Here is an 11,956-nt window from a genome sequence, read left to right as displayed (position 1 = left end):
CTAAATTTGCGGTCCAGCGTGTTCATTGAAGTCCGAAGACCAGCTCCAGCTAGCGGTGTCCAAGACCAGACTTGAGACCGGGGGGGACCGGACCTTTTCTGTCGTCGCCCCCGCAGTGGAAGTTTGGTCTTAAAAGCCACTTTTATTCTCAGGGTTTTAACTCTGCGTGACTTTTGTGCTCCTGTGTGTCTTTTATTCTTTTCTCTTAGCGTTCATTGGTTTTACTTATTCTAGTTTTTATTTCTTTGATTTATTTAGTTGCTTTAAATGGTTTTGCTCTGATCAGTTGTATCAGCTTGACTGTTTGCTCTGTGTTCGTCCTTGTTCTTATTTATCGCTTGACTAGTTTGTGCAGCACTTTGGAAAGAGCGTCTATGAATTCAGAGTACATAAACAAAGTGAATTCTGGATGCTCACCAAGACAGACTGGTGAACAATATTTGAGGCCCATAAGCCTTTTTGTGCATCTTTGAGTTCCGCTCCTGAAAGAAGTGAGTAACAACAGAAGCGTTGCGTTCAGGAGCATAATTTGTTGTTGCAGTTGAAAGGTGTTAAAAGCCCGCCGCGTCTCACCGGGACTCGCTTTGTGCTGATGAAAAGACGCTTGCACGGCAAGTCTGCAGCTGATCGGCCAAAATGAACATTCACACTTTGTCACCCGTTAAATGCAAATAGCTAGAACGCTATCTCACTGTGGATGCGTGCAAATACTCCTTGGTTTGGACGACGCAAGCGCTAACATTTACGACTAAAATGGGACTCCAAACATGACCTGTGCACCATCCCTCACCACCTCACACTTCCCACTTTACCACCTTTTCCCAAAATATAGGATGCACATTAAAGCACATTTGGCATCGTTTGTCTACCTGATGCGTTCTCAAGCATCAACATGGCTAAAAGAACTGAAATACAAACACAAGGCATTCGATGATGCTGCACTGGTCGCTAGGTGTCAGTAACGTCGCATTGATGAGAGAATAGCCACCAGGAAATGAAAAAAGAACAACTCCTCTCCAACCGCTAGCATGTGAGTCTATATTATGTCTTATCTAGATGTCTTATTATGTCTACTATATTGGGTAATAGGAGTGTAAAGGTGACTCTGGGGGTGTTATTTCATGTCTAGAGGGCTCTAATCATGTTAAGACCATATGTAGAAGGTTGTAATCAGGTTTCCTGTGCTCTAACTATGAAAATATTCCACTTCTAAATAAGGAATCCTACTTAGCTGACATTCACTGATCACAGTCTGGTCTGGAAGCAAATAAGCGTGACACACGAGGGATGAGTGTACGATGATTCCAAGTATTACGATGGTGAAGCTACCGTAGTTTTCCATCGTTTCCGAGGAGGAATCATTGAAAGTCCAACTCGGTGTAAGGTGGGTGGACTGTTTACGTCCCATGAAAGCAACTGGAAGTATTATTGGTTTCACGTGTTTGCCTATAAAAACAACAAGCAAGCCTAAATGTGTCAACAAGGCTCAATCCTCACAGAGTTCTCCATTATGCAGCATAAACATAAAGACATCATCACGTGTGTTCAGTCGACGACAGCTCGTCACATGCTGATTCCTGTCTATACCAGCGTGTGCGATCACTAGCGTGTCAATCTCATTCCACTTTCTGCCATTTTTGTTTACATGCCTGGCTGGCGGCATCTAGCTAGCTCGTTTTTGTCTCACAGACGAGCTCCGAGCTTCGAGGTCCGAGGTCCGATCATCATCACAGCTGTTTGAAAGTGTCACTTAACAAACTTGCCGTCTGGTTATCGTTATAACACGTCTGGCTTGTCTTCAGAACTCTTGCTGTGTGTGGAAGTTGCGCAACAGGAACACGGGGGTCGGGGGGGTCTCCGACAGCTGCTGAGTAGCTCACCAGGGAATATTTGCTTCACCTCTTCGTGTTTGTATGTGTTCTGTTCAAACATGAAGCCTGTGTTTAAGCACACTGAGTGGAAATAAAGTACAATTGGAATGTTGGCAACTTTGCCATGAAATGAACAATTTTCTGGGTTCCTGTTCTGCTAGTTGTTGAAAAAAGTTAAATAAGTTCATAAATAAGTCCTAAAAAATTGCTATTTGTTCTAAAAAATCAAATTGCAGAGGCTGCAGCGGCGGCGGTCCGCCCTGCCGCGCGGCCCACCGCCACGGCTTCAAAAAATCCTGGGGGAAACACAAGGAGCTGCAGAGAAAGGCGCGCTCACATGAAAACACTTAAGGTGCTGCTCTCAAAATGGCGCGTGGACTGAATTGCCTGCTGCTTACAGAGGAAGGCAGCTAGATGGCGCTGCCGAGCAAATCCAATCGCCAAAGAAGAAGCTGGTGAATTTGTAGCAACGGTGACATCTCATGGAGAACGTGAACAATGAATGCACGTGAGGGCGGAACAGAGCCACACCGCAAACATACTGGACACCCGCCTGTTTCCTTCCTCTGTGCACGTGCACGAGTGCACGTCATGAAAGTGACACGTTAGCAGACGTTATGAGAAGCTCCAATCACGGGTATCAACGTTCAAAGTATTCAGGTTAAATATGGACCACCTCCCCACACTTCCTCCTCCACACAGACCTCCCTCCTCTGCTTGGGGCTTCCCCTGCTTTTGCACGTCTCCTCGTCGTCTGCCCACACTGCTGCGTGGCGTTGGCTGTGCTGGAGACGTCGACTGAGCGATCTTCAGCACCATGGTGGTCTGCGGAGAGCGCCGTGAGGACGGTACTCGGGGCTTCACGACCACGACAGCAAATGTGAAGTACGTCTTCTGATGGTCGACACGGACTCGGCTTTTCAACCTCTCGACCTCCCGGAAGCAGCAGGTGAGCTCCCGTCACTGATGGCTTTGATCTTTGTGCAAAACGGCTAACGTGAGAAATGCAAGGGAGTCCACTCGAAAGGCCGGAAAATCCCTGGAATGCACGACTGGACTCCAAGTCGACCCAAAACCAGCAGAAACGGATGTTTAGTGTCTCTTACGTTGCCCAACTTGTCGGCTTCTTTTGTCACGAGAGAATAATCACAGGCAGCCAGAAACATTTCAAAATGTCATTTACTTGGAATGCTACAAGATTACAAGTGTCTATACCCTCGATAATACTGTGTGTGTGTGTGTGTGTGTGTGTGTGTGTGTGTGTGTGTGTGTGTGTGTGTGTGTCTAGTCCAGTCAGCCCCGCGTTCCACTCGCAACTCGAGTCGCGAGCGCTAGCTATTGAGCTAAAAGCCCGAGCTGTCAACTTGATGTCCAGCGTGACTCTGAACCCCTTAAAAATGCATTTTTTAGCTTCAGTCTCTGTCGTTTGCTGCTTTGCCGTTCAAGTCGTGATTGCTTGCAGTGTTTGCGGCGCACGAGCAGCAGAGTACGAGAGTACGTGAGGACGTGTACGAGGATGCGCCCCGCAGCCTTCAACTGATCAATGACATCGAAAGGAACAGTTGGGATGTTTTTGACATGAAGCTGTGTGACATCCTCATCAGCAGTGTAGCACATCAACGGCTACTTACCCCCCCCCCCCAACTTGGTCCCCTAAGTAATACGTGAATATTTGTCAAACGACGGCAGCCAAGCAGGCTAAGGAGTGTTGGCGTATTTGAACATCTCTTTCGCTTTGCAATTGAGGTGCTCGTTACATTTCCAAATCATGAAAACAACATCCTGACCGCCTCTCATACAATTATTAAAATGAAGCAATATACTGACAAAAAGTACGCGCTGGGTCAGGTTTACCTACATTAAAAAAATCTAATATTTTATAAATAAATATGTCAAAAAATGTTATGTACATATATATATATTTTCTTATAAATATCAATATATATATATATATATTGTATTTTATATATAATTTAATATTATATATATTTTAAATAAAATATATTACAAAAATATATTATATATATATATATGTTAAATAAAATATATATTTTGATATTTATTATATTTTATATATTTTTTTATAAATATATATGTATATGTTATAAAAATATATAAAATATATATTTTAAAAATTATAAATATGTATATATATAATATACAGTATAAATGTTATATATATATATATATATATATATAATATATGTATATATATACAGTATATATATATATATCTATATCTATATATATATATATATATGTGTGTGTGTGTGTGTATGAATATTATATATGTATAATATTCATACATATTTAGGAATATTCCATTCCTAAAGTCACCATTTCATTGAACCCTCCCCTCCCCCTCAGAGAAACGGCACAAGTTTAGCTCCTGTTCAAGGCTGACGTGAGTCATAACAAGCAAGAAGCAAACACATAGAGAAGCTTGGAGCATAGATGTGAAATGCCTAGAGTACATATCTTGGCCAACTAAAGCAAATGACCTTTGTTTCCCAGCCTCGAGCTCGCCAGACGTGTGACTAAACAGCTGCTGAATCATTTCAGACGTCGCTGTGCAAAACTTTCCAGCCGCTTGCTCATCTTATATGGACACGATTGGGAACATGCCTGCTGCGTGCACGCGCCGCGCCGCAGCGCACGCGGCGACCTCACTTAGCAATGACTCGCAATGATTGAGTTTGGGAGGAACAGGCCATCTCTGGCCGAGCGTAATGCTATTACTGCGTGCGCTTCCTCAGCCAGGCTTTTAGCATTCAGTGCTCATTAGGGAATACTCTTCACCCAAAATACAAATACTTGAGTATTGCTGCAGGAATAAACAGTGTTCAGTGAATATCGCCATCATGAAAAACATTTCAGCGTGAGTGTCTCCGGGGCAAAGAAGCAATTTGCTGCTGACGTTTAGTTGTTGTGCAGCGAAGGCGCATTTTGCCTTTCCAGGTGCGTTTTGATTTGAGAACATTTGGAACAGGACGTGACACTGACTAATATCTGGCTCGTGTCCGCATAACAATCAGCTGTTCCCGGCTAACCCGCCGCTTTACCGCGCATCTCCACCGGCGATCACTGATTCACTCGGCGCCACCGAGTCCTTCATGTGTTTTGGAGAAACACGTCGACTCGTGAAACCTTCCTTCACTCAGCCACATCACATGCACATCAGCATGAAGAGGCCGAGTCACGCTGTGGGCGCTTTAACAGCTGCACAAACACTCACAACTACTGCAAGCAATACGCATCAGCGCCCAAAGACACTCCAGTTTACTAGAGCACACGACAGCCTAGTCTAGCATGCTATAGTACAGTAGTACTGTACATACCATTGCAGTATTGCATAGCATAGTTCGCCATACTGTAGTATAGTACAGTACACTAAGTCCCCAACTAATAAACACACTTGGTTCCAGACGACCGTTCTTAAGTGGAATTGTTCTTAAGTCGAAAAAAAATGAATATTACCACTGATATAGGTACTACATGTACGTGTATACATATACAGTATATGTGTATGTATGTAAATATTCAAGCTTCAAGAGTTTTATTGTCATATGCACAGTAAAACAGGCAGTTATGCTATGCAATGAAATTCTTATTCTGTTCATTCTCCCAAGAAAAGAAAGAAAACACAAGAAAGAATAAGAACATAAGAAACATAAATACCAATAAATTAAACAACAACAACAGAAGAGACATTAATACAAATAAATAATACAAACAAATAAATAAATAAATAAATAAATAAAGTGCTATGAGTGTGTGTGTGTGTTGCGTGCGGCATGTGTGAGTGCTTCGTTGAGAAGCCTGATGGCCTGTGGGTAAAAGCTGTTTGCCAGCCTTGTGGTCCTGGACTTCAAACTCCTGTAGCGTCTGCCTGACGGTAGGAGTGTGAATAATGAGTGTTGTGGATGTGTGCTGTCCTTGATGAGGTTGTGTGTTCTTCGTAGGACTCTAGTTTTATAAATGTCTTGCAGTGAGGGGAGGGCTGCCCCAACAATGTTCTGTGAGGTCTTGATCACCCGCTGGAGTGCCTTCCTATCACGTGTTGTACAGTTACCGTACCAAACAGTGATGGAGGCGGTAAGGACACTTTCGATGGTGCATCTGTAGAAGCAACTCAGGATTGTGGTGGACATGCCAAATTTCCTCAGTCTTCTCAGGAAGTACAGTCTCCTTTGGGACTTCTTCAGAATTTGTTGGGTGTTGTGAGACCAGGTGAGGTCCTCGCTGATGTGTGTGCCAAGGAACTTGAAGGTTTTCACCCTCTCCACCTCAGTCTCATCAATAAACAGGGGTCTATGCGGCTCCTTTTCCCTTGTTCTTGGGTCGATGATCATCTCTTTAGTCTTATCTGTATTGAGAAGGAGATTGTTATCACGACACCAAGCTATGAGGTCCGCCACCTCTCTTCTGTATGATGTTTCAACACCACCAGTGATCAGTCCGATGACTGTAGTGTCATCCGCAAATTTAATGATGCTGGTGTTGTTCTGGGAGGCCACGCAATCGTAGGTGAAGAGCGTGTAGAGGAGCGGACTCGGCACACATCCCTGTGGTGTCCCAGTGCTCACAATTCTTGAGCTGGATGTGTGATTGTGGACTCTGACTGACTGGGCCTGCCTGTTAGAAAGTTAAACACCCAGTTACAGAGGGAGGGTGACAGGTCAAGTGTGAGGAGCTTATTTGTGAGTTTGTGGGGGCTGACTGTGTTAAAAGCAGAGCTATAGTCTATAAATAGGATTCTGACATATGTGTCCTGGCCCTGTAGGTGAGAAAGGGCTGTGTGGATGGCAGTGTTGACTGCATCATCCGTGGACCGGTTCTGGCGATATGCAAACTGTAGAGGGTCCACATCTGCCGGGATGCTCTTTTTGATGTGGGTCATGACTATTCTTTCAAAGCACTTCATTACAATAGGAGTGAGTGCTATAGGGCGATAGTCATTCAAGCAGGTCACGTTGAGGGTTTGAAAAATGGCCCATTCATTTTCATTGGGAAAAATGAGTTTTGGAAAATCTGGGAATTTTTTGGAAAAAACTGAAACGGTCGCATCGTATTCCCAAACAAGCTGAACCATTTGATGCTTGAATTGTGCAAATCAGTTGAAAAATGGAGGAGTAGAAGGAAAACAACGGGCGGAATAAGAAAGGAAAAAATGAAGGCATCAACACAATCAATGAATATTTCAGTCACAAGTAAATCAACATAAAACCGTCCTGTCTCACTTCCTGACACGGGATGAAGTATAAATACTCAACGTAGTGTTTTGTGTGGTACTTGAGTGACACCCACAACCTTGTGTGACCTGCAGGCACAATGAACGCCACAACGGCGCCAAGCGCCACTCCAGCGTGCGTTAAGATCGACAGCAACGCCATCAGTGACCTCCTGATGACCGTCTACATCCTGGCCTTCATCTTGGGCCTGTTCTTCAACGTGCTCACCATGGTTCCCATCTGGCAACAGGTGCGCAAGGAAAACGTGCTGGGCATTTTCTTGCTGAGTCTGTCGCTGTCGGACATGCTGTTCCTCTTCACCGTGCCCCTGTGGATCAACTACTACCACCAGGACCACCACTGGAAGCTGGGCGTGATGTCCTGCAGCGTGGCGGGCTTCTTCTACTACTCCAACATGTACGTCAGCATCTACCTGCTCTGCTGCATCTCTGTGGACCGCTGCTTGGTGGTCACCGAGCCTCTCCGCTTCAAGACCCACCGCACGTCACGCTACGCCTGGGCGCAGTGCGCCACCGTCTATGTGCTGGTGATGACGCTGCACATCGTGGTGCTGGTCAATGACAACCTCACGGACGCCCACGACGACAAAGACAGCAACGACCGGTGTTACGAGACCTACCCCATGCAGCGCCCCGTGGCCTTGTTCAACCTGCTCCGTGTGGGCATCGGCTTCTTGCTCCCCCTCCTGGTGTTGGCCGTCAGCTACTGGAGGGTGCTCGCCACTGTGGGGCAGAGTCCCGGCTTGAGCGCGCAGGTCAAGAGGAAGGTCCGCATGCTCTCCTTCGGGGTGATCGGCATCTTCTCCTTTTGTTTCGCTCCGTACCACCTTCTCCTCCTCACGCGCTCGCTGGTCTTCTACTCCAGCGACCTCGCCAGCTACTGCCAGTTTGAGCAGAAGATGCACTTCCCCTTCTCGTGCACGCTGGCCCTGTCCAGCCTGAACAGCGTGGTGGACCCTGTGCTCTACATTCTGGTCAGCAACAGTGTGCAGGAGGATCTAAAAATGTGCTGCAACAGGCATAAAAGGACACAGGCGGAAGAGTGCACTCTGGGCACGCACAACAGAGGAAAGATGAACAACCAGCTAATATGAATGCACGCCAGTCGGCAGGATAAGGATTATTTACTACCTTTATGGGGCCTATGTGTACACATAATCAGATCCTTTCAGACGTCGCCATATTTGTCCACCCCCCTCATATCCTGCACTGTGAAGATGAGGGGGCTGACAAGGATCACATGCATTTCTAGTTATTAGACATGATGAGCATTTGTTGATTCTCCCAGGTTGTATTTGCTCTTAAAACTGCATGGTGAGCCAGAATAAACACCAACATGGCCCACGGACTGCAGGTTAACATTCATTTATTGTGTACTGCTCACAACACATGACAAAAATAATAACACAGATAATACAAATGCATGTTGTTTAGTCCAAAATGTTGCATGATTATGCTGAGTGAAATAAAAATCGTACACCAGGCATCATGTGACCCAGGGTCCGCCCACGGTCACCATACACCAGAACAGTAGAATGTAGAGTAGATGTTTGACATCAAATCATTTGCATGAAGGCTGTTCTCTTGCAAAGTGATTTTGTGACAATATACTTTGTTTCGTTTTGGCCAATTAGAGCGCTGTATGTTGCCAAGCCAGTGGCCAATCAGAGAGCACCTTCTGTGCGGGCAAATTTGTCAACCTTCAACAGCGCTTCTCCAGTAATTTTGGCTCTTTTTAGAGAGACAATTCTTTTGGCTCAGCTCACTAAAAAGAACCGGCTCCTTTGGCTCCCAAATGGCTCCCAAACGGCTCCCAAACGGCTCCTCAGGTTTGTTTTTCTCTTAAATGAATTGATTACCACATGATGTGTATTGCGTAATATGAAAAATACATGATATCAAATGTTTATTATTTCAACTTCAATCAACAGCCACAAAACCGGCTTGTCGTTCATTTCAAAGAGCCGACCTTGGCCGACCTTGGATAAAATATGGACCCCTATAAAATTTGTACCCCTGCCGGTTTTGCACATGTGCTAAAATGAGCGATACATATTTGATGTGTTTATGCATGAAATCTGTAGCCTTGTAATAATGTGTATGATGTAAATACTGGTAAATACACAATATAATGTGGGGGGGAATGTTGGCACGTTGTAGAGTAGACCCCCTAACCCTAAACCTAACCCGCTTGCGCCAATACCAAATAGGTACAAATTTCACCAAATAGGTCCGTTTTTTCATGCCACACCGGCTCCGAGAGCCGATTCGTTCACGACTGTACATCACTATTCTCCAGTGCGAGCCAGATGGAAGCAGTGGCGGAACTACGGGTCGCTCTCCGGCCACCCCCACGGCTGGAGTGTCAACTGGGAAAATCTTACTTTCTTCTGTGGCCACATTGGATAAGGAAAAAAGACGCATTGTTAAATATACACGGAAGAGAAGTGTATACAAATGTACATTTTGTACTGTGCCTAATAGTATATATTCACATATTTATTACACTCACTGCTGGTTTCTGTGTATTGTTTGTTGTTGCTGCTCCATGCTACCGAAACACAGCCTTGCTGTAGTGAGACGAACCAAAAACATCTGCCAGACTGCCCCAATTGGTAATTGAGTTACTGCTATCACCAGCACTCATTACCAATCACAGCTCAACTAGGTTGCATCATTTACCTTGAAATATCCTCACTCAGACATCCCAAACGATGAAAAATGTCAGCTTCCCAAAAACTGCTGTATCTAAACTAGGGATGTCACGATACACTTTTTTTGGCTTCTGACCCGATCTGCTTTGGTTTTTTGTTGTCTCACCGATTCAATACCGATCCTTTTTTTTTTTTTTTTTTAAATAATAAGCTTTTGTTCCAAACATGAATTTGTGGAATTGAATATGGTTATGAAAATAGCATTAAAAAGAATGCCACAGCATGACCAACAATATTGTTTGACTTTTGGAACAAACCTCTGTGAGTCAGGTCCCTAATCCAATAAAAGATCCAATAAAAGATCAAATTGGAAAAAATGGGCGTGCAAAATACTTGTAGGGTAGGACTAATCATTTGACATGGTTAATCATCAATTTGCGGTGTGATTTAGAATATATGACTTTTTTTTTACCAACTTGTTTCAGCATAATAGTAATTTATTGACGGTCCCTAGTATAGACAACCAGGGGTTGGACAGCACTTCGCGTGCAAGCAGTGGCAGAGCCAGAAATGTTTCACTGGGTTGGCCAAGGTGAGACCATTACTCCCATAGGGGTGGCAATAAGCTGATACCTGAAATGTCTAGATGGCCAGTGGCGTGGCAGGAGAGTGACCAAGGGTGGCCATGGCCACCATGTAGCTCCAGAACTTCCCATGCGAGCTCCCCGCACCATGACACAGCAGTCCGGGCCACGGCGGACATGTCTGCATGGTGGTGTTACCTTTTCTTCTTCTTGCGGGTGGCGGGGGTGGGCGGGAGTGCCAACCAGCATTGAGGTGTATCTACCGTGTTGGCCCACAGTTACAAACACTTTAGGGCAACCGGCGGATACATACAGTTCCCAATCCTGAAGATCGGCTCGGGACATCCCTGAAAGTAACTAAAATACCTCTACACAACTATGTGTATGGTTGACAAACGGAACAGAGCAAAACAAAACAGCAAAACAGAGCTCACAGAAAGTGAACTTTCCGACATCGCAAAGGAAATGCTGCCGTTTAATACACTTGAAAAGCCAGCATTTCCAGAAATGCTGCAAACGTTTGACAGACCGTACAAATTGCCTGTGAGAAAATACAAATCACAAACACCAGTTCCACAACTTTACAGAGTGAAAGATGACATATTAAAGGAAATATTGCATTATTATGATATATATGTTATATTTATCGTTATTATTATGATGATACATTAGTGGTTAACTTGGTCTCAAAGTAATGTTGACAATAATATACTTTATACAATATTTAGGGGGACAATAAACATTTCAAAATGTGCCTACATTGTTTTGTGACACAGTTAAATGAAAAAGTTTCTTTGTCAGTCATTTATTTTTTTATTGTACTTTTTGTAAAATAATCTTCAAATGTCGTCTCGTTCTCGTTCTCGTTCTCGTGTATCGTCTTCTCTCCTGAACTGAGTGCGCCGTGAAACCCCATTTTTTGGCGCCCTTAGCGTGTGGCTAAATTGCCCAATGGGCCAGCCGGCTCTGCTTTGTTCATCAATCTATGCCAGTGACGTACCGTATTGTGACAGTGTTCTTCCACTAGATGGCAGAAGGTAGCTAATGAACCTGTTGGCGTTCATCGAACATTTATGTTGGTTGGTGTAATGTCACATACGCACCTTGGCTGGCTAAAGATCGGGAAAGGAAACACTGGCATACAATTAACAATCCTAACAGCCCACCTTCTGAGAAGCAAATGTCACCCGGAGAAGAACCCGAGAAGTAAATGTAATGCGAGTGGTGCTAAACGCAGTCTCTCAGAGGGAAGGAGCACGGCGTCTGTAGCTGCCAGGCAACAAAGCAAAGTGGATTAAAGGCAAGACCGACAGACTCGTGTCCCCATTTCTGCTCTTCAAGACCAAACGTCACTTTTTCCCTGACCCGTTGACTTGCGGCATAAAATTCTTATTAGGCTACGACAGAGGTGCGGCCCTTGAATGCACCGTTCCACTTAGCAGCAGACATCATGAAAGCTGCAGGATATGAAAATGAATGAATGTTGATTGGACCTAATGCAAGCGACACTCTCAATACATGGCGCATTGATTTGCAATTCTGCTTGAGGCAAACAAACAAAGCACTCATCGTGTTAGCTGGAGATTCAACGGGGAT

At 44.6% G+C, this 11,956-nt stretch overlaps 1 protein-coding gene across 1 annotated transcript; it reads left to right on the top strand.

Annotated features, from left to right (window-relative positions):
- Positions 1–2,599: 2,599 nt before the first annotated feature.
- On the top strand, positions 2,600–10,553 carry gpr184 (G protein-coupled receptor 184). The gene is made up of 2 exons (XM_054794995.1): positions 2,600–2,820; positions 7,198–10,553. Exons 1-2 carry the CDS (start codon positions 2,769–2,771, stop codon positions 8,214–8,216), a joined length of 1,071 nt encoding a protein of 356 aa, XP_054650970.1. The 5' UTR covers positions 2,600–2,768; the 3' UTR covers positions 8,217–10,553.
- The last annotated feature ends 1,403 nt before the right edge of the window (positions 10,554–11,956 follow it).

Source organism: Dunckerocampus dactyliophorus, chromosome 12 (assembly GCF_027744805.1).
Source record: "Dunckerocampus dactyliophorus isolate RoL2022-P2 chromosome 12, RoL_Ddac_1.1, whole genome shotgun sequence".
In the NCBI taxonomy this organism is placed as follows: Eukaryota; Metazoa; Chordata; class Actinopteri; order Syngnathiformes; family Syngnathidae; genus Dunckerocampus; species Dunckerocampus dactyliophorus.
This window is presented reverse-complemented; position numbering and strand designations above follow the sequence as displayed.

What these genes read in the sequence shown, in the direction of transcription:
- gpr184 (XM_054794995.1), top strand. Translation starts at nt 2,769, where the DNA reads ATGGTCGACACGGACTCGGCTTTTCAACCTCTCGACCTCCCGGAAGCA. An exon ending in CGACCTCCCGGAAGCAGCAG is followed by an intron (nt 2,821 to 7,197) that starts GTGAGCTCCCGT and finishes TGTGACCTGCAG; the next exon opens with GCACAATGAACGCCACAACG.